The 22,432-nt window shown below is 35.0% G+C and overlaps 1 protein-coding gene across 2 annotated transcripts; it reads left to right on the forward strand.

The window, feature by feature from the left end:
- LOC126820597 (fibril-forming collagen alpha chain) lies at positions 1–22,125 on the forward strand. Of its 2 annotated transcripts, XM_050548642.2 has the most exons (49): positions 2–266; positions 2,703–2,891; positions 3,947–3,969; positions 4,427–4,453; positions 4,900–4,980; positions 5,396–5,440; positions 5,783–5,836; positions 6,022–6,075; positions 6,323–6,376; positions 6,572–6,679; positions 7,111–7,209; positions 7,345–7,443; positions 7,718–7,861; positions 8,039–8,137; positions 8,297–8,404; positions 8,564–8,617; positions 8,880–8,987; positions 9,223–9,267; positions 9,497–9,550; positions 9,823–9,921; positions 10,417–10,524; positions 10,715–10,768; positions 11,077–11,175; positions 11,351–11,449; positions 11,604–11,657; positions 12,104–12,157; positions 12,309–12,524; positions 12,661–12,714; positions 12,847–12,900; positions 13,708–13,869; positions 14,060–14,167; positions 14,595–14,702; positions 14,810–14,917; positions 15,062–15,169; positions 15,344–15,397; positions 15,555–15,608; positions 15,982–16,035; positions 16,223–16,276; positions 16,421–16,474; positions 16,695–16,766; positions 16,973–17,008; positions 17,448–17,492; positions 17,618–17,677; positions 18,954–18,980; positions 19,474–19,615; positions 19,938–20,041; positions 20,552–20,626; positions 20,905–21,102; positions 21,510–22,125. In XM_050548642.2, exons 1-49 carry the CDS (start codon positions 209–211, stop codon positions 21,654–21,656), a joined length of 4,164 nt encoding a protein of 1,387 aa, XP_050404599.1. In that variant the 5' UTR covers positions 2–208; the 3' UTR covers positions 21,657–22,125. The 2 variants fall into 2 exon arrangements, with proteins under 2 accessions (XP_050404600.1, XP_050404599.1); XM_050548643.2 differs by lacking the exon at positions 2,703–2,891 and having other exon boundaries at positions 1–266.
- The last annotated feature ends 307 nt before the right edge of the window (positions 22,126–22,432 follow it).

Here is a 22,432-nt window from a genome sequence, read left to right on the forward strand (position 1 = left end):
AGACTCGTGTTGGCATTATAGATTGTCAGACAATAACACGTATACCCTAGGAATCCGTTGTTACGCTTAAAATAAAGCGGTAGCACGGCTCTTCCTAGTAAGTGGGGCCTAGAAACAGGCTTCCAAAAGTAATTAGAGAAAACATTTATTTTACTTTTATTAACTCGGATGTTTTCTTGACCGTTGGTCAAACTGAAAAAGTGAAGAGATGTTGAGAGAGGTGCTTTTAGGATGTTTGGCACTAGTTGCCCTAGCAACTGCTCAAGGTAAGTGAATGCATATTAATTAATATTTAAGTATAACAATTATAACATGATTAATTTACACTAATAATAATAATAATAGGAGTTCACCATTTGACATTGCATGTTGCATGTATTACAGCACTTTAAGACGCCAGTTTCCTAATGTGAGCACATTATAAATGTACCATGGTAGTAAAATAGCGGTCATATTAATATGGCATGCCAGGTGTATATTCATTTATCACACCTTTTTGACGTTAAAATATCCAAAACGTCAATTTATTAGACGCATTTTATTCGATTTTGACTACTTTTAATTCTACAATAACCTTTCTCTAATATTATGACTTTCTCTAAAATCGGCCCTTTTGGGGCTGCAAATACTATCCACGGTTGCTTTGGCATAATCATATTTGTTTCTGTGGAAAAGAATAATATTCCATTCCACTAAGATGGTTATTTCTAATTTCCATTTTTCTATAAATCGGATTTAAATCTGAAAATTTTCCATAAAGTTTCTCGTGAATTGTTGGCGTGAATGTCAAATATTATAATAGAATTACGTGTTTACTAACAAACTTGTCCAGAGTGAATTTTACCAAGTCTGCAGAAATGTTCCTGGTAATAGTCACGTGACCTGGTCAAAGGTCTCAGTTCAAGTGTCATGGGGTTAAATGGTATAGCACACACACACAAGGAACGTTGCAATACGTGGCAAGCAGTTTTTCACGTATGTGTTTCTTGTGGGAAATAAACTTAAAACTTTCCATTCAGATTTTATATCTCGGGTCTCTTCGACAACCCTTGAATTATATTTCTAGCAAAACTTTGATTAACGAATAAGAGAAGTTGAGGTTTAACGTCAGCTCTACACAAACTAGGTCATTCAGGACTAACACATGGTTCACTTATATTTTAATAATTCTCTTGTACGCTTCAAGTCTTATAGATTTTAAATTCAATTTCTTTTGATATTTAAAACTTGCTAAAATTGGAACCTTTTTTTTTATTAAGCTTTTTATTTTAAAAATTCTATCAAGATCATGTTATATTACTTATTCATAAAAAGTCAAAGTTAATGGTTAGTGTGCATAACCTATTTATTAATTAACGCGTTAGAACCGTAATAGTAAGGGAATCTAAAGTTTAATAAATAAACCTATTTGCAGAACTTGGCTATACATCATGCTCGTTGACATCATTCTAAACGACAGTTAAGCCCCTCCTCCTTCCACGCCTCAGTGTTGCCCCTCCTTCATGTATAAAGACAAAACAGTTGACGCTGTGAATACAATTAATTTGACTTTGAATTTTGCTTTAAAATAGTTCCTTAAAGCTAACGTCAGCAATTTAGTATGAAGCCACAACCACTGATAGAAATACAACTTAAGTCGCCCTTACCCATTATTATTATGGCCTTGCACTTCATTTGATATTGGACTGTAGAATTTCATTACTTGCACTTCCTTTAATATTGGCCTGTAGAATTTGATTTCAAATTTGAAATCCAAATAAGCAGTTAATTAATAAAAGGTTACGCTAACGTGATCGTGTACTTTATTACATATGTTAGAAATAAATACGTCAGTCAATGATATCCATGGACACATCAGTTTATAATTAGTTTTCTGTAACTCTAGTACATTTAAATTTGTACTAGAACATATTTAGTTTCAGCGTCTTTCAACCCTTAAAATGTAAAGCAGCATGTCACCTACAAAGTTTCGTAACTTAAGACAATTACTTAGAACAATAATCCCCAGCTATAAAACCTCACCTCTCTAAAATGCATTGAGTCTCTTAACAACAAATTACGACTGGTGTCGTGTCCAATACGGGGTATGCTTACTGTTCTTGGAACGCCTGTTATCATTTGCCAGATGGTACATCTTAAAGAGATGACGTCTAGTACTGGGTTTACGTAGACAACAACTTGATTTCCTACCACAGTTGACATTATCTGTACCATATTCATTTTGTTCTATGTATTGTTGAGCATTTCGACTACTGTCTTTTACAATGTCAAGTTACAAAAATACGACAAAATATAATTTTATGAACAGAATATGATAAAATAATTAATTTAATTCACTGATTAATATAGAATGTGATAAGCTGAAGCCATTAATTTAATATACTGAATAGAATAGAACATGATAGAATGAAATGGGATTTAAGGTCCTACTTTTCTGCTCTATCCGGGCTGATAGAATGATGCCACTGTGTTTATTCTTTGGAAAATGCCAATTTAACAGCATGCATTTAAAAATAACAAAACATATACTGATTTTACTTTTATTGTTTAAAAAAGCACTTTCACTTTTAATAGTAATTAATAATATAATTGATCATCTTGGATCTCCCTTTTAATCTATTTATTAACTTTAACTTACTATATAGCCTTATCCTTGATTTATATTAACACTAACTTTAACTACCAACATTCTAACCTTCTAGATGAGATCACATGTGATGGTGCTAATGATGGGGACATATTTTTGCCCTTTCCGGAGGAGGACCCCTGTTACCAGTGTACATGCGTTAAAGGCGAAAGGCAATGTGATTACATAGACTGCCAAGAGCTCACTTGCCCAGGCGGCGCTGTGCCAGTAAAGGTCCCTGGAGAGTGCTGTGCTGTTTGCCCACGTAAGTTTGTCGGAATGAGTCTTGCGTAGAACGCAGATTAGAAGTTATAACAATAGGCATATCATATAGATGTGCTTTCTCTATTCGCTGTATTGACTAATAATACAGAAATATGATTAACAACACACAGCATCACCATATGATGTCTTATAAAATTTGGCGAATGTTTCTTGTATTATGCCTAGGACAAAGCTTCATTGCTTATAGTCTTAGAATAGTTGTACATGTATGGCTAGGTTTACTTTCTGGTATCATTTCCTGTTGCCGATGAATGCTTGTTACGGCCTATCGACACGAATATTCCAGTATCATGATTCTTTGGGCGGTTTCTTGTAAACCAAACACACATGAATGAGTCTTGAACAAGAAGAACTAGATAAAAAGTTTTGTTTCGTGAGACGAACTATAACTGTTAACTTTTGTCAATCAAAATTAGTTGTAGAACGAAATTAGTTGTAGAACGGGATTAGTTTTAGATTAGAATTATTTATAGAACGAAATTAGTTTTAGATGCATGTTTTGTAGAACTAAACAAATTCTCACCAATATAATAAACTAACCATTCTTGTCCAAACGACCACTGCGAAATTAGATTATAGATCCGTTCCCCACACTTTGCTCCTGACTAGGCCTATCACGAACTTGCTCCTGACTAGGCCTATCACGAACTCTTTTATCAGGATTTTCCAATTTCTAATGATTTTATACAGGACAGAATTGTATGAAATACATTTACAATTGAATGATTTTGATTACAACATGAAATATGGAATATTACTAGTTTAATGATTTTGTTTACAACGTGCCACCACGTGATCTGGCATTTCTATAAACATATTTGTTAATTGATCTGTGAGTGATATGTGTTTTAATCAAAACATTAAAATATGAATGTAAACATAATAGATTGGTCAAGTTAGAGATTTCAAAAGAACACAAATATTGGCTCCAGTTTTGGGGATCTTAAGTTTGTTTTAACTGGATCTAAAATGGTCAGTAAATAGTGTTAAGTTTCATAAGCCAAGATGATTAATATAAATTTCTTTTGTTTTCAGAAAATAATAATGTAGAAGCTGAGGTAAGGACAATTTCTTCGAGGGGGAAAAGCATCTTTTCACTTTATTCTAGAACATAGTTTCAAAAGACGTATAAAGAAATACACATTCAATTAGAAATATGTTCACATATCGTAACTAAATCTAAGAGTCTAAATCTATCTCTATGGGAGCCTAATTACAACGTTAGACATAAATAACCATCTATCTGTTAATACTGTATAAAATTTGATAGAAATGTCAATTTATGCAAAATATATTTATATTATTGTGTTGTCAAATAGTCTAGCCGAAACCACTCGGTTCACCGTGTCCTTTGAACAGGAAATGACATCTGGAACACATAAGGATACTGAACATGTGGACAACATGGTTAATATTTGACAACCAATTTCAGAAATATTTAACAATTATGTGCATGAAAAATAAATAAAGGCCTTCACGATTTTAATAATTATTTCTTGTTTTGCTGTTATATAGGTTAGAAGACAACCTGTTGGCGATAGTGTAAGTTTCTTACTAAAATGTATATTATAATTAATCATGGATATATCATTGAAAATTACTGACTTCTAAAAATAAGCTTTTACCCCACCGTTCCCACAAACAGCCCCTTAAAACTGATGTGATTGTCTTAAAGAGGCATTATCGCCCTCACTAAGAAAATAATGTCGAAAATCTAAGCACTGACCAATATTGAATCATGAAACCTACTAACACATTTGTAGGACAACTAGTAAATTGACAGTAATTACCATTAATATCTTATATAAGGCTTTAGTCACCTCACGTCAAATTGAACTTTTTTGACCAATCGGTTAATTCATAATGTCTCTTTAAATACAGATTTAATCATGTTTCACATATTCTTTTTATTTCCATCTAAATATGACCCGATATATTACGTGTGCTTTTATCAGTAAATATTAATGATTATATCATTTTCGTTGTAGGGTGTTGTAGCGGATACTGGATTTAGGAATCAACAAGCTGCTAATAAAGCTGGACCTGCCATGACTGGTTATTATCAAGCTGTAAGTTGATATATTATTTATCGGACTTTCTATCTGTTAATTATTTTTTTTACAATTAATCGATACATTTTGATATCTAGTTGCAGTGTTATCCTCATGATTGACAGTACCGGTATACCGGATAAAAACAAAGACGAATATTATCACCTAACTCGAATTGCTGTATTTTCTCAGTTACTTGATAATGTGTTATAGAGAAAGCGGGAATTAAACCCGTAACCTACCGAGTGGGCCAAAAGGAATTGCCCCCCACCAAGTTATTAGGAATAAGATTTGAACTCGAGGAATCATAGGACAATAACAATACAAATTTTAGGATGTTTTTTTGTAAATGCGACAAACCTTTTGGACTGCCTTAACAATTCACCTTATATAGGACTATGTTTCGTTTTCTGACTCTCCTTCTTTATTTCAGGGTCAACCCGGACCACGGGGACCCCCCGGACCCCCAGGACAACCAGTAAGTATACAAATTAAAGTAAATTGAATTTCTGATCTGAATATACATATTATCTGTATAATGATTTATGTTATTTTTTTATTGAAGAAAGAGAAAGGTAATCAGAACCAAGCTATGTAATGTTTAGATAGACTGAGAACACAACAATACATGGGTCGCGTTAGGCAATTGTATTGGTGTTGGACAGTATAATAATCTGAAAATAAGTTTTCAGTGGTAGGATATTTTACAGATATTATTCAGTCTTAATCATTATGTTTTTGTATAAGGCATTATTCAGTTATTCACTGCGCATTACGATAATATTTTTTATTCTTTGACTGTGGTGATTTTTTATTCTAGGGTGCACAAGGTTTCCAAGGCCCACGAGGAGAAAATGGTGATGCCGGACAACCCGTAAGTGTTGATCCGTCATTTTTTAAAACTTATTTTATTCGTTTTTAAAATTTGATTAATAAAGCTTTTTATTTTATAAATTATAAATAATCATAAGATTATTATTTTAACAATAAAGCTAACCAACAAACTTTTTCTTTTTTATATATTATATAGATATATTATATAATAATATTATACTTCAGGGTTCTCCCGGACAACGAGGTTTCCCTGGACCCCCTGGCCCACCCGGACTTGATGTAAGTAAAGGATGATTTTACATAATATGTATTAAAAACGTGAATGATGAGATTTTGTCATGTTTGACCTGTAGATCAGATCCACCAGTAACTTAATATCCAGTAATCAGATGTGTGGATGTATTAGTGTAAATGTGGCAGATTATCTAAAAATCTATGAAATCTTCAGGAACATTGCAAAGAATTAAACCAAAATTAATATTCAATATAATCTAGTGCAATTAAAGCAATTTGTTTTTCTATGTAGGGAGATGATGGTTTACCCGGTGATATGGGCCCCCCAGGATCTATCGGTTCTACTGTAAGTACATCTTGTAAAATATTCAATTGACAACACACTTAGTGTTATTATCAGCTTTTCTCAGTTGAAACTTGTATTGCCGTCATAAAATATAACACTGTTGATATGGAATGTTAAATCTAAACATCCATTCCTTTTTTTCAAATTTAAATCGAATTTAAATAAATATTTATCAGCACATTTTCACTATCTTAGGGACCCGTTGGACGACCTGGTATTCCCGGTTTACCTGGACCTAAAGGACATAGAGGATTCCCTGGACAACCTGGTAAAGTTGGTGAAACCGGTAAAGAAGGAGACCGGGTAAGCTTTGATGTTGAATATTTTGTATATTTTATTAATAATCGTCGTCGCCACCACCAGCACTCCGTTCTGGTGTTCAACAAATATGCACGATTATCATGGCTGGAGGTTTTGTCGTTAATCTTGGGGATGGTCCAGATGCTAAACTTGAAAGAGTATCGAGACATGTTTAGTAGCACAAGGAAGAACTAGAAGTCGATCAAATTTTAAGTATTCCGAAAATTACTTTATGGGTTGTAAATACTCCCATCACCTACAAAAGAATACATATGCGATAACTTGTGTGCACTGCTGGATCGACTATAGTTGAGCTTGTTTAATTGTCAGGGGACGACTGTTTCGTTGCCTGACAATCAATTTAATTCGTTGCTTATATTGGTAGAGTAGTCTGAACGTTACATGTATTTATTGAAATATTTCTTGTTTTACAGGGCGCAAGTGGACCCCCAGGACCTGCTGGTGGACCTGGATCTGTTGGACCACGAGGTATTCCTGGAGAACGTGGACGAGATGGTAACACTGGAGCTCCAGTAAGTGGACCACTTGGACTATAAACATAAATACACGTATTTAGTTTATTATTAAATATATTCGTTAAAAGTAATCACCTAAAAATACATTTCCCTTTACAATAATACGCAACTGAACACCTTGTTTGTTTACAGGGTTTAAGAGGATCTGACGGACAAGCTGGTAACAGTGGATCCCCAGGACCTATTGGTCCACCCGGTGCTGCAGGTTTCCCCGGTAGTGCCGGAGCAAAGGTAAGTTTTGGATTTGATAATTACCAGCCGAACCAATTATCAATTCTTTAAAATTATGAATATCTTGAGATGTTGTCAAGCGTACCTTCAGCACATTTAACCAGTAGATATGAAATAAAAATGCTATTTCCCAGAAACAGATCTATTCAGCGTTTGTTTTTTTTTATTATTATTCACCAGCATCCTAGTTTGTTTGTTAAAGGGTGGGTAAAGTTTTATGACATAATAATAATAATAATAATATTAATAATAATAATATCGTACTTTATTTTAGGGAGATCGTGGTAATGCAGGTGAACGTGGTCCACAAGGTGCTTCTGGTCCACCTGGAAATGATGGTGCTTCTGGTACCCCTGGCTCTCCCGGTCAACCCGGCCAACGTGGGGAAGATGGAAGCCCTGGTGATAAAGGAGAACGAGTAAGTATCATAATTGGATATAAACGTATAATATTACGAACTTGTACTTTATGTAAACTCTATAAAGGATGCCCCATTATTTCATAAATTGGTTCTTTTATATTTCTATTCATTTTAATTGTGTTCGTTCAAACTGTACTCGGAACTACTTAGTCATACATTTTATTTTATATTTAGGGTACTGTCGGATCTAACGGTGCTCCCGGATTCCCTGGTCCACAAGGCCCACCTGGTTCGAGTGGTGCCCCTGGAGGTATGGGCCCCAAAGGAGATGCTGTAAGTAAATTTGCGTTGTTTTATATAAAAATCTGTAATCTTTGCAAGAAATTAAAAAAAGACAACCCTAGTAAACATTATTACATGTATTATGAGTTATGTCAACGCGTTGAATACCTTCTAATTTATATCATCTGTATTGCAATCTCTATTTTACAGGGACGTGATGGATCTCCAGGCAGCTCTGGTGACCCCGGTCCAAGAGGTTCTCCTGGATCATCTGGTGAACGAGGTCTTCCCGGTTTACCTGGTTTAGAAGGCAAACGAGTAAGTTCACTTAAAATGTCTTGGTACCCTTTACATTGTTTCTGTAATGAAATAAATAAATAAACAACAATTTTAACATCATACTACAAAATGAATATTATGCTGATTCTTATTTGATTCCCCCAAAAATGTGCCAATATTTTGTACTTTCTATTTTAGGGAGCTTCTGGTGCTGTTGGCCCACCTGGTCCATCAGGATCCCAAGGAGACGCCGTAAGTAATCACCATACTCTTAATCATTTAGTAATATATTTTATTTAGAATTTGTAAAAATATTTATCGTGTTATGGAATAGACAAAACTTATGAAAACTAATAATGCGTAATCAAGCACAGAAGAAAATGAAATCGGTATGCTGTACGGTCTTGCAATACGATGATACCACTCTCACATGAACCCCGTGGCAAGTTGTAGCTAAGTAATCATAATCCAACGTAATTTAGAATATACATAATTTGATTTTTGGCCGTTACAGGGTTCCCCTGGTGCCCCAGGATTACCTGGAGCTGGTGGAGCACCTGGACAACGAGGTAGTGATGGCGAACGTGGTCAAACTGGAGAACGTGGCGAGCCTGGTCTAACTGTAAGTAATGTTAATTAATTGTGTGTATTTCTAAAATTATACATTATGTATCTTAAATATTATAAACATTTGAAACAAATATTGATTACATTATATTTTTCTACTATTTCCTTTGTAGATTCGATTTAAATTTAGAAGTTTTATTTAAATATTAAAGCATCTGTGACTCATTCTTGACATGTGGTCTTAAGATCGAAAGATCTCCGGCTTTAATAATATTTTTTGATCATTACAGGGTCAAGCTGGCGCTCCTGGTCCTGCTGGTGCCCCCGGTGCCCGAGTAAGTAACAGTAATTATGTTTGTATATTTTGTTTATTAACTTCTTTTACTTGTATATTCTACCAGCTTCAAGCGACATTTTTGATAAGCCAATTTGTTTTCGTTACACATTTTAATATTCTAATTATTCAGTTATTCATTATTAATTATTAATGATTCTCAACAAAAATTGATCATGCGTCATTAAAAACTGTCTCTATATATGTATTATGATGTTATTATAATTCAGGGAAGCCCTGGATTTCCCGGTTTGGATGGAGCTACAGGCGACCGTGGTCCAGCCGTAAGTAATATATTTTAGATTATCCCATTTGTACCTCTAAATATTTGATTGTAATAATATGTTTTACATGATTCCAATTACTCCTGTTTTCATGTTTATTCACATGTTTTATATGTTTTCAGAGTATCCCGTTTCTCATATAGAATTATATATTAACTATCTTTGAGACTTCATTTATCTTAACAATGTCCCAATAATTACCAGCAAATTTACTCATTTTATTTGTGTACAATTAGAGTAGCAATTTACACATTTCATTTGTTTACTATTAGGGTAGCAATGGTCTTGATGGTGCCCCCGGAGAACAAGGTCCTCAAGGAAATGCTGGACCACCTGGTCTTCAAGGACCTTCTGGTAACAAGGGCGAGACTGTAAGTCAATTAATTGTTAAATGTATTGGGTGTGTTTTGTTTCCTAAACCTATCCACTAAACTGCTCAAGATATCTTTATGAAATTTAATCGTTTTTGTTTTTCAATGGAAACAAATTTGACTTGGGCTTTGGTATATAAGTATTAATCCGGAGCATGTGAGCAGCGTTTGTCTTAAATTATGTTCACTATAGTCAAGTGGCTTAATTGAGATGCGTGATACTATTTGCTATATTATATCCCTTATAACATGTACACCATTTGCTATATTAATTATAGTATCTTGTTGTTGATTACCAATAAAACAGACATTGTCAATCACTATTCCATCCAAAACTTGTCCATGAGCAGGGGATGTTTTGACTTATTCCTAGCAGAACTTACTGATGGTACACGTTATTAGTATATAACAGCACGAAACATTATATAATATCTATATATACCTTATAGGCTGGACGTAGCTTGTATTTAATGAGTGTACTGTTTGTATTGCTAGGGAGCTGAAGGACGAAGTGGGGATCAAGGACGACCTGGTCCACAAGGTACCCGAGGAGAACGAGGTCCAGCTGGAGAACCTGGTCCACCTGGAGCTAATGGCGCCCCTGTAAGTGTATTGTCCATACAAGAAGTCTTCATTTGTTACTGTGGATTCAGAAAATTATATTTTATATACATTAAATATACACCTAACAAGGCGGAATAAAGTAAACCAATTTATATTGATTTTTAGAAATGGAAATACAATGTACAGATTTTGATGTTCATGTCTTGTATTACATTTGCATCCATTTTAGGGACAAACCGGAGAACGAGGAGAATCTGGTGCTATTGGCCCAACTGGATTCCAAGTGAGTATCCAACTTAGTTATGTATTGTGGTAGATAATACTTATGTTTATATTTTTTGTACCCCGAGGCCGATAAGTTTAAATGTTTTAACGACTGAAGTGTGATATTAAAAACATAAAGCCGTCCAATAACTAAGATGAGCTGTGCAACGACACGGACAAAGTTATGATTCTAGGGGTAAAGTAAACTTTTAATTAGAAAAGTATGGTTTTGTTATAGAAGTGATTATTTAAAAGTTAAAAACCATGTTTTTTTATTATTTTAAAAAGTTAGTACTTTATATGCTGTTGTATTTATATCATTAACAGGGTTTACCTGGTGCTGATGGAGCTCCCGGAGAATCTGGAAACCCTGGACCCCAAGGAGAATCTGGTGCTGCTGGTGAACCCGGTATTCCTGGTGAACGAGTGAGTGTTTATAGTCTTAGTTCCTTTTTTTCTGCGAATCTACCCCGTGTGTTTGTTAATATAAACGTAGAACATATTTTATTATATTTTAATTACAAAAAGTCACCAATTTATAATCTAATATATGGTATATGTTGTTACTTGAGCTCTCTCCAAATGATAATTTTTGTTTTAGGGAGAACAAGGCTTCCCTGGTGAAATTGGCCAACCTGGCAATAGAGGTGCCCCAGGAGAACGAGGTAACTCTGGACCAAGCGGAGAAATCGGTATGCCTGTAAGTACTTATACATACATTTAACCAGAAATCAATTCATTTTGAGTCAAATCGATTAGCATATGAAATAATAGGCAATCGATATATGCAAATATATATATGTAGGAAAACTGACTTTGTGATAATTTTATACATATTGTTTTGTATATTTTAGGGACCCCCTGGTTTATCTGGTGACCGTGGTGATCCTGGTCAAGCTGGGTTAATTGTAAGTCTATATATGTATAACTAAAACATTATGTTTCGTAACAGTTATGTTCTTTTTTATATTAAATTGACATTTAACATCTTTCACGGTTGATTTTAAAATGGCAAAATCAGCACTTCTGCATTTACTAAAGAGAAATGGGGTTAACGTTCACTCGACACAAACTAGGTCTTTTCGGCGCTAACACTTGGTTCAATTCTATTTCAATAATTCGCTTGCGCGTAGGGGTCTTTAGCAGTGGAAGGAAACCGGAGGACCAGGCCAAAACCTACGAGGTTGGACGGACGACCCTACTCCTTGTCACGTACAACAGGGGAATCGAAACCGCGCCAGTTGAATCAATGACCTTATGATACAGCGCGCACGTGCTAGCCACCCCCCACCCCCACACACACACACTTTGTTTTAATGGTAATAATTATATATGTACATTTGGTATATCCTAGGGATTACCCGGAGAGAGAGGACCCGAAGGAAGAGCCGGCCCTAGAGGTCTTACTGTAAGTATAACATTTATCATTTTCAATATAAATTAAAAGATTTGGTCTTTCCATAAGGAAGATTACAAAAATACAAATGGGTTTTAATTATTCAAAACTTATTTTATCAAAATGTAGCACTGGCTATCAATATGTTCTGGTTTATCTTTAGGGAAATGTAGGTGAACGAGGACGAGATGGAGAACCCGGACCTCCTGGAGAAACTGGTGTTGCCGGTCCACCCGGTATCATGGGTCCTTCTGGTATTGCTGCTGGTAAGGGAGATCGTGGACCATCTGGTCCTGCTGGAGAGCCTGGTCCACCTGGTAATGTTGGACAACGTGGTGTTGCTGGTCTTCAAGGAGCACAAGGTCCACCTGGATTGAGCGTAAGTCTGTATGAATATGAAACACTTATAAATGACCCGAAGCTTTTGGGAACGCGGTGTTATATTTTTGTTTTGTATGATAAACTAGAATTGTCGTCATAATTGTAAAGGACTGTCATAATTTTATATCTTCCAGGGTTCCCCCGGAGAAACTGGTCTTTCTGGAGAACCTGGTTCACCTGGAGTAAAGGTAAGTTATACACTGAATATCATAATTAAAATAATGATTACTAATAGTCTTCGAATAAAGTAACTCTAAAAACATAACAAGTGAAAGTGATATATTTTAATTTGATTCACTGTATGGTATTTTTTCCACTAGGGTGATAATGGAGCTCGTGGATTCCCCGGTGAAGTTGGTGCTATGGGCGAACAGGTAAGTCCTCAATTATAATATTTAACTTGTAAAGCAATCAAACTATCGATTGATTATTATTTAAACAAATACATTCAGAGAGAGGGAGAGAGAGAGGGGGAGATAGAGAGAGGGAGAGAGGGAGAGATAAATGGTTTAACGTCCACTCGACACAAACTAGACCATTTCGGGACTAACACATGGTATATTTTATTTCAGTAATTCGCTTGCGCGTAGGGGTCTTTAGCAGTGGGAGAAAACCGGAGAAAACCCACGAGGTTGGACAGGCGACCCTACTCCTTGTCACGTACAACCAGGGATTCGAATCCACGCAGGTTGACTCAATGACAGACCTTATGATAGAGCACGCACGTGCTAACAATTCGGCCATCCATCCCCGTAAATACATTCAAAGCTTGATAGCTATATGAACGCGAGTTGAACGGGAACTTCTCAAATGAGACGTGGTATCAGATATTCCACAAATTGTAATCGCACCCTACCTCGTGCTTGATATTTTTCAATACCTACAGCTAAATCCATGATAGTTTGTGCTTAAAATTTGGGAAACCGAAGCTACTGTGTAGACGTTTGCATCGGGGCCATAGGCACTAACAAAATTACTAGCTCAGTGGTTTAAAGCGGAGTGAAAGAGTCTTGCACGCCTTAGCATAGTCATTTGCAGCAAATGCTTGTCATGCATGTGAATAATACACCAGAATATATTTCAATAAAGAATACAAAAACATAGTGTTCAGATTTCATCAAAGGGTTAGAATTACACCTATTAAGCATGTCTTGTTTAATCTTCCACTGCTTTTATTTCAGGGAGCTGAAGGTGTTGCTGGAAGAAAGGGATCTCGAGGAGAAGGAGGAACCCCAGGAACAGCTGGTCAACCCGGTCAGCCAGGACGAATTGGACCACCCGGACCCCCCGGTGCACAAGGATCTCTAGGCCCAGCTGGTGCCGTTGGTCAGCAAGGCGAACGAGTAAGTGCACATGAATCTTTTGTGGAACAAGCGGGCTTTGTATTAATTTATCCAACAATAAATATTTTCTATGGGGTGGAATGGATAAGAAATTCTGACAATCCATGAAATCGTCTTATTTCTAAATAAGCTAGACACCCAATATCTAAATGAATGTTTGTTTTAAATAGTACTGCTTTGTTTTTTATAGGGCGAGCGTGGTGAAGTTGGACCCCCAGGACGAAATGGTGAAGCCGGAGCTGTTGGCGCCCCAGGTTTGGATGGCGCTCCTGGTGAACGTGGATCTACTGGACAAGTTGTAAGTTAATAACAGTTATGCTTTTATTAGTAGACCAATGCGCTTTCAATCATCTATCTCATCCATGAAGCATGTTATATGATTATGTTAGGTTGGCTAAAAGTTTGGACGCTAAAGCTGGGTAGATGTAGTCAAGACTATGTAATATTCTTTAGTACAGTTGAGAGTCAAGATGTTTAAGCAACACAAATTTGGTGGTTTCGTTTTCAGCAAAATTTACCCAAAATTCGCCCAATTAGCAAACAGTTATCTAGATGATTGCGCTCTCGCTCGTTTTATTTGTTGTGCATTTTAGTAACAAGTACTAGTCTTTTCGGGCATGCATCATCGTATACATCGCAGACATGTATGAAAGCCGAACGACATTAAGACCAAATGCTGACATTTTAAATATACTTGTATTATTTGTATTTTTGTTTTCCGACAGGGACCACCAGGACAAGCTGGAGCCACTGGACCACAAGGTGAAAGAGGTAACCCAGGTGCACCCGGATTCCAAGGCGAACCTGGTCCACAAGGTCTTGCTGGAGCGAATGTAAGTACTCTTAGCCATTTGTAACTATATGCAGTCACGGAAATAGTGTAGAATAGTTAAAGAAGATTTAAACAATTTGAGTTTTAATTATTACTTCATCTATTCAGGGAGAACCTGGTAATGCTGGACGAGATGGTAGTGATGGACAACAAGGACCAATGGGACCTGCTGGATCTACCGGACCACCAGGACCTCCTGGAGAACCCGGACAACCTGTGAGTATATACTTAACCAACCATCTAATATATTAAAATATTAGAACATCGTTATGAGTAAAACCTAAAAATATGTAAATAATTAAATGCACCATTAATACTGAGGACATGTAGTTATACTGTGTATGATTTTCTTTTTTGTAGGGTGCTGCTGGAAAGGATGGGTTACCTGGATTCCCCGGACTTGTTGGTTCAAAGGGATCACGAGGACCACAAGGACGATCTGGACCACCCGGTCTTTTGGGAGCTGTCGTAAGTCCATGTTTTCACTAGCAATGTTTAATTGATGGTACTATTTAAATCGCATTAAAAATTATTATATTATTATTTCTACTTGAAACAATACACATCTGGCGTATTGTATTTGCCCGCCATTTTTAATCAATATTTCTTTAGTTTAACTAATAAAACCGAACTGTTTTTCAGGGACCCGCTGGAGGTGTTGGTCAACCAGGACCCCAGGGAGAACGTGGAGAACGAGTAAGGAATTTGTTTTATACCCTGTTTGACTTTAAATCATTTATGTAACATTGTTTTTTTAGTTTCCATTGATATATTAAAGAATATATTTATCAAACTACCATTACAATAATTTGATCCAATTTGGTTTTCTAGTGTTTCCTAATGTTTCTTGCAGGGTGAAAGGGGTAATGCTGGACAACCCGGATCTACTGGTGCTATTGGCGCTCCTGTAAGTATACCATTACAATTTGATTAAAATAGATATCTAAATGCTCTTCCATTTATATACGCTCACATTAAATGCGGGTTATATTTTCGGTGACATCTACCCCGAATATATCTAACAGATTTACTAAGGAGGTCTCTCGTCAAGTGTTAAATGTTAGCTACTTGCTAAATCTCTTGATAAATACATTGAACACTTCATATATTAAAATAGCTGTTCTATGTTTAATGAAGTGGCCAATATGAAAATAAAATAAAGTATACAAATAGAACACGTATTATATGATAATGAAAGACTATGAATATAGATTTGTTTTGTTGGGTTTTTTTAATTAGTAAGTCTGCTTGAAATTTATGTTAGTATTGTTTATTACCAGGGTGTACAAGGTGCTCAGGGAGAAAAGGGAGAAACTGGACGAACAGGAACTCAGGTAAGCCTTAACGATTGTAAAGGAAATATTTGAAAAATTGACTAAATTTATCTATGATTTATTGGTTAGAAATGATTTTATTTATTTGTTAGAAATGATTTTATTTATTTGTTTGAAATGATTTTATTTATTTTTTAATAATTTTTTTTACAAATGATTTTTTATCTGTTTTCATTTCATCTTTCAGGGAGACAAAGGATGGCCTGGATTACCTGGTCCTCAGGGACCGCCCGGACCTCTTGTAAGTAATTATTTTACTATCAATAATTCAAAAATTGAAGGAAAAGCTTTATTTTATTACTATTTTAAAAAGTTATTACGATATCTTTAAATCTAAACACGCCATGAAACAATTATAATGTAATTGTACATTTACTGATTACAGGGAAGCAATGGAGATACTGGTTCACCCGGTCCACAAGGTCCACCTGGATCACCTGTAAGTGTTATTGTTTTTATATTTCTCCATTCATTTATCATTTCCTAACATTCTTTACAGCAAATGTTTGGATTATAACCATGTTGAGTTTGGTCAGTCGATCTGTCAGCTGCTCAGCTGCTATCCATGTTACCGAGAAGAAGTTTCTTGTGGCCGAAATATTCTTTGTTAGGTCCAAGGTATTTGAATGCATTGACAATTTAATTTTGTAATATTACAGGGTTCACCTGGACAACGTGGTTTGAATGGACGACCCGGAGAACCCGGATCACAAGGACGAGTTGGACCCGCTGTAAGTTAATTCTTAATTGTTCAAATCAAGCAATTCTAATATGTACAAATATAGTAATTATAATATTTTGTGGTTGATCCATCATACGTAAGCTAGCCCATGGTGCCATTACGTAAAATGTATGTGAACGATCTGGCTTATTGTGTCTTTAATAGAAATATATTTCTTGTTTTATTATTAGAGTATGATTTGCTTGTGTATTTTAGGGTGCCAGGGGACCCGCTGGAGACGATGGCTCTAACGTAAGTTTTTACTCTATCCTTTCTTCAAAACGCCACTCGTTATTCCTTTCTTCAAAACGCCACTCGTTATTCCAACACCAAAGCAATACTTAGCCACTCTTTGTACGAATAATAAAGGTCTTGCGCGAACGCTGATTAATTATGCCAACGCCAAAGTAATATTTAGTAAAATAGCAGCTACTTATGCCAACGTCAAAGTAATATTTAGTAAAATGGTAGCTACTTATGCCAACGCCAAAGTAATTATTAGCAAGATAGCAACCCGTTATATCAACATCAAAGTCAGATTTAGCAAAATAGCAACTGGTTATACAAACGCCAGATACATATTTAGTAAAATAATAATGCAAAAGTAATAGTAACTATTAACAATATTCTAGACAATGCTAACAATGTTTTTTTTGAAAATTATATTAATTTGAATATTTTCATTACTTAGGGACCCATGGGACCACGTGGAGCTCCAGGGCCACCCGGACCACCAGTAAGTAAAACATTTCATATAAATATCATCTGTAACTCTAACTTCGATTTTTATCCGAACAAAATTTTTAGATGTCGTAATGTACTGAAAATTGTTTTTTACTTTATTTTTTTTCAATTTAATAGGGTTATGCCCCAGTCTACCCTGCCAGACAATCACAGAACAAGGGAGTTGATCCATACTACGTAAGTAAATAAATTATCTTCCATTGCCAATTGAACTGATGCCATATTTCTTTCCCAGATAAAGAAATACTTTAAAGGCTCAATACCACTCTTGTTGTAATTGAATAATATGTCCCAATCTTTATTCTAGTCAACACATTGTACTATTTTACAATATTCCAATTAATTGATGATACAAATTTCATCTTAACACACCTTATTTAAAAATTGGAAAAATTCAACTAAATGATTTGAAAAGCCTAACGTAAACCTTTTCAAATGTGACTTGGATTTAAAAATATTTTTGAACTCTCTGGACAAGTAAAATAGGATGTAATGGATAATTTAAGCAACAGGTAGGACACATAAACATCTAATACTTAGAATTTATTTTCTGGAGCTGTCAAGCCAGCAAGAGTGTTATTGTCCCTTTAAATGATAATATTCTGTAGGTGACAACTCATTTTCACTGAAATGCGGTCGTATATTGTCCTCGCCCTCGTCCGTCCGCCCGTCAGTCAGCGATTTCCAATAGTTACTGCCAGAGTTATGGCCCTTAATCACTTCAAAAAACGTCGTGTGCGCTCTAGAGGTTAAAGTTAATATCCGATTGACTTTAAATTTATATATAGTGTTTAAGGTCACGGGTCGAAGAATCATACTGATTTTTAACGATATCTGTTGATTACAGCAAGCCTTATGGCCCTTGATCACTTTGAAATATGTTGTGGACGCGTTTGAGGCTAAAGTTAATATCTGATTGACTTTAATTATACACAGTGTTTAAGGCTTTGAGATGAAGAAATCCTATTCATTTTCAACGAGTTCCGATAATTACTACCAGAGTTATGGCCCTTGATCTCTTTGAAAAATCTTGTTGAGCTCTAGAGGCTAAAGTTAATATAAATTGTTTAAGATCATGAGACAAACAATTGAAACAAATTCTAATGTTTTCTGATAATTACTTCATGGGTTATTACTCATAATCAGATTTTCATGTGTTGTAAATGTTTTCATTACTGACAAAAAAAAAAAAAAAATATGCGACAACCCTTGTTGACTGACCGGAGACTTAGCTACTGTGGGCGTATGTTTCTTTGCCTTTCAACCTATCTTATTTATAGATAAAATCAAACCAAAGTATCGGTAATCGATTTCTCAAAAACAGTGCTATGCCAAAGGGGCGAATTAAACAAAAACAAAGTTAGTTAGTATATAAAATGGTAAATATTTCTCATCTGTGTGTTATTTATTAAATATATGGTTTTCTCTTTAACTTTATGTTAATTTATTTCAGCAATACGACCAACCTGACGCAGAAATGGTGAGTATACTTATATATTCTATAATAAGTTACCTTAGTAACGGAACAGTTATTATTATATGGTACTAACCTTACGAGTAGAATTCCGGCTGGGCCGATTTTTTAAAGCCCGGATCTCAAGGATAGCTTCTGGGGTCTGACAAGGAAAACCTGCCTAATGGTTTTGATGGATGTCAGCCGGGTTATATTGGTCTTCTGGAAAGCGGAAAGCCCCTCCGCCGGGTAGCCTCTCATCATTTGCATTGCACACGTAATCATAGAAATGCACATTACCATATTATTCTCGAAATGCGTTGACGAGACTTTAAACCTATGCCATTCACTACAGACCTAACAATAAAACGAATCTGATAATTTTGAATAAAGTTTACTACAGATAATATGGCTTATATTGTTTATATTAGATTAACCTCGTTTATATAGTTTAGTGTGAATCAAAAAGTGCTAAAGGAAATTGAAAACATAATGTCTTTATTTATTAATTATTTTATAGCTCACTAAAATGCCCAACTTCAACGAACGACTTTCTCTTGTACAAGAAGCCATTCAACGTGTACGAAAACCAACTGGTACTAAAATCGACCCAGCTGTTACCTGCAGACATTTGTTTGAAGATCATGAAGATTTCGAAGATGGTAAGCGTTTTCAATGATAAGTGTAATATTTTCAAAATTTAATACAACTTCTTTATCTACAGCTATAATTATCTTTGCTATTCTGAACAAACAATAAAAAAAAGTCTAACAGTTTGAGTAATAACTTCATTGCTTGATGCAGGCCTTTTTAGCAGATTATTCATGGCCATTCATTCATGAATAACAAAGTACAGTTTCGAACAGTTTACAAACTTTCTAGTGGTGAAGTGGTAAATATGTTCTATGAAAATGATCTATACGTTAAATACTAAATACTTTTTAAATGCACTTAATGTATAACCGTTGTTTTGACGAATTTTAGGTGTTTACGTTATCGATCCTAATGGTGGAAGTGGTATTGACTCAATTGAAGTATTCTGCAAAAAAGAACAAGCAGAAACCTGTGTTAAAGCCAAAAGCCCCATCGTAAGTAACATGTTGTTTTTATTTGATTTCCATTTACAAATTAATAAATCTAGTCATTCATGGGCTAACAGTTCTCGCTATAATAGATTAAAAATAGATAATGAAAAGGGAATATGTTGAAAATTCCAGTCAAATTATTTCATTCTAAGCGGATTTTTTTTTTACCGTTAGCAGAATAATATAGTCTCAATTATCATTGGTACCGTTGTTATGATAATAAACCAACTCGCGATTATCCTTTTTTAATTAAATCATTAACTAGCAATCTAGAGCGTTGGTTGTGGGCCTTGCATGTGAATAAATGTATAATTAATGATTTATATAACATTTTAGGCCAAACAGACGATCTACATTAGGAAGATTTAGCTCTTACATAATGCATCTTTAACTAGCCTAAATATTTCATTTGCTAGTTATGAATGTTGAAGTTGACATTTTTCTTGGGTACATTTCAAACTACCATTTTGATTACCACTTTGTTATTTGTCATTGCTGTTTTCTTTTTTTCAGTACAAACCACAAAGATGGACACAAAGTACCCAGGGAGGTTATCTATTTATGGAAGAACTTAATGATGATACAGAAGTAAGTTTAATGTTTGATAAATTTGTCACGCAATTTATTCGTAATTTGCTTACTTTTCAGATGATGTGTGCGTTATGTTAATTCCAATATACCATAGTTATAGCATAAAAAGACTATTAACGTTTTGCTTTGCAGTTGAAAATTGGTATGTCACAGTAAATGCCTTGCACAACCTTACTGTCACAGAAGATCTTGACACACAGAAACTGTGATATATTGCGCTAATAATATGACAAGAATCTTGACAAATAATGTTTTTGTCTTTTTTATTTTTACAGTTTAAATATCAAATTAGAGAAAAACAACTTAACGCATTGAAAGATCATTCAGAGAAAGCTCGTCAAACAGTTGTATACAATTGCTTGAATTCCGATGTGTATGGCATGCGACTTGCCATGGATAATGATAATGAAATAGATACAACACAAAAGCGTATAGGAAAAGCAACAATTATTCACTCTGAGGGTGGTTGTAATGTAAGTATCCGTTTGTTAAATTATTAGTAAATAACATTTGTGGAAATGTCACATTCAGGGTCAATATTCCGTTAACTCAAACAAAGAGTTTGCCTGTTTACGACGAAGATGTTTATCTGAAATCCTGACAGGTTTATTGTCTAATGGCAGTTGTTTCAAGCTAAAACACTGAAGACGTGTGTTGTTTTTAGTTTTACAAATGTCTAAAGTCTTGTAACACCAGAATTTAAAAGGAAACGGAAGTTCCATAACGATTTTCGCCCAATATTCCAGTTCTTATGGCACCAATGAGACGTTGTTTCTAGCCACACTCAACATAGTCCTCCCCTAATTGTAAGCCAATGTACGGTTGCTCATTATATATGTTTTAACATATCCTTAATGCATATCTCATTTTTTACTTACAGAAAACAGATAACCAATGGCACTCTGCCAGTTTTAAAGTTGAAACCAAAAAGCCTAAGATAATGCCTATATTAGATGTAAGGCTGTTTGACGTCGGTAGTGAGAATCAACAATTTGGTATTGAAGTGGGAGATGTATGCTTTAGCTAAACCGACGCATCATTTAGATTATTATTAATTCTTCATCTTTTTCTGGTGCTAAGGGGCCAACGTTGCCTTTCATTACATAATATTTGCAGCAGACATTGTACAAAAAAGCGCCTTATCTTATTCCGTCCATTTGTTTTTTTATTAACTTGTATATCACGTGACTCAAGGACCTCGTTATGAAATATACCAACCTCACTTTCAAGGATCTGTGATGCCATCTTCCACTGGGATATGGCGGGGCCGTGACGTATAAACTGTGATGTACATAATAATGTGATATCAACCTCACTGCCATTTAAGGACATCTTCAAATACCAAAAGCTGTTTCAAAACGTCAACATTTTGTTTCTTATGATTTATAAATATGAATAAAACATAGATGTCCATCTGTATAATGACCATTCTGTTATATTTTGTCGGTATATAGCTGAAGTATTGAAATAAAAAAAAGATAAAAAAAACAAAAAAAGAGCTAATTTGTTGTATCTGTAAGAAGGGGCTATTTCAGAAAATTAATATCAGTTGCGGGTATCAATTGTAGATATCACCCAGCGTTACTAGAAGCAGAACGGAGCAAAGTTCCAGTCGACAAGATAGCCCTAAAATGCTTATGAACAACCAAAATACCACAATCATAACTCCACCCCTATCCACCTGCATATCCACTAACCACCTGCACGCCCAAGTATTGTTAACATAAAAGAATTATAATTAAGGCTTCGTTTTTTAAATGACTACTTTTTACCCATTTATTGGTTAAACCGTGATAAGTTATA

This window comes from Patella vulgata, chromosome 5 (genome assembly GCF_932274485.2).
Source record: "Patella vulgata chromosome 5, xgPatVulg1.2, whole genome shotgun sequence".
NCBI lineage: Eukaryota > Metazoa > Mollusca > Gastropoda > Patellidae > Patella > Patella vulgata.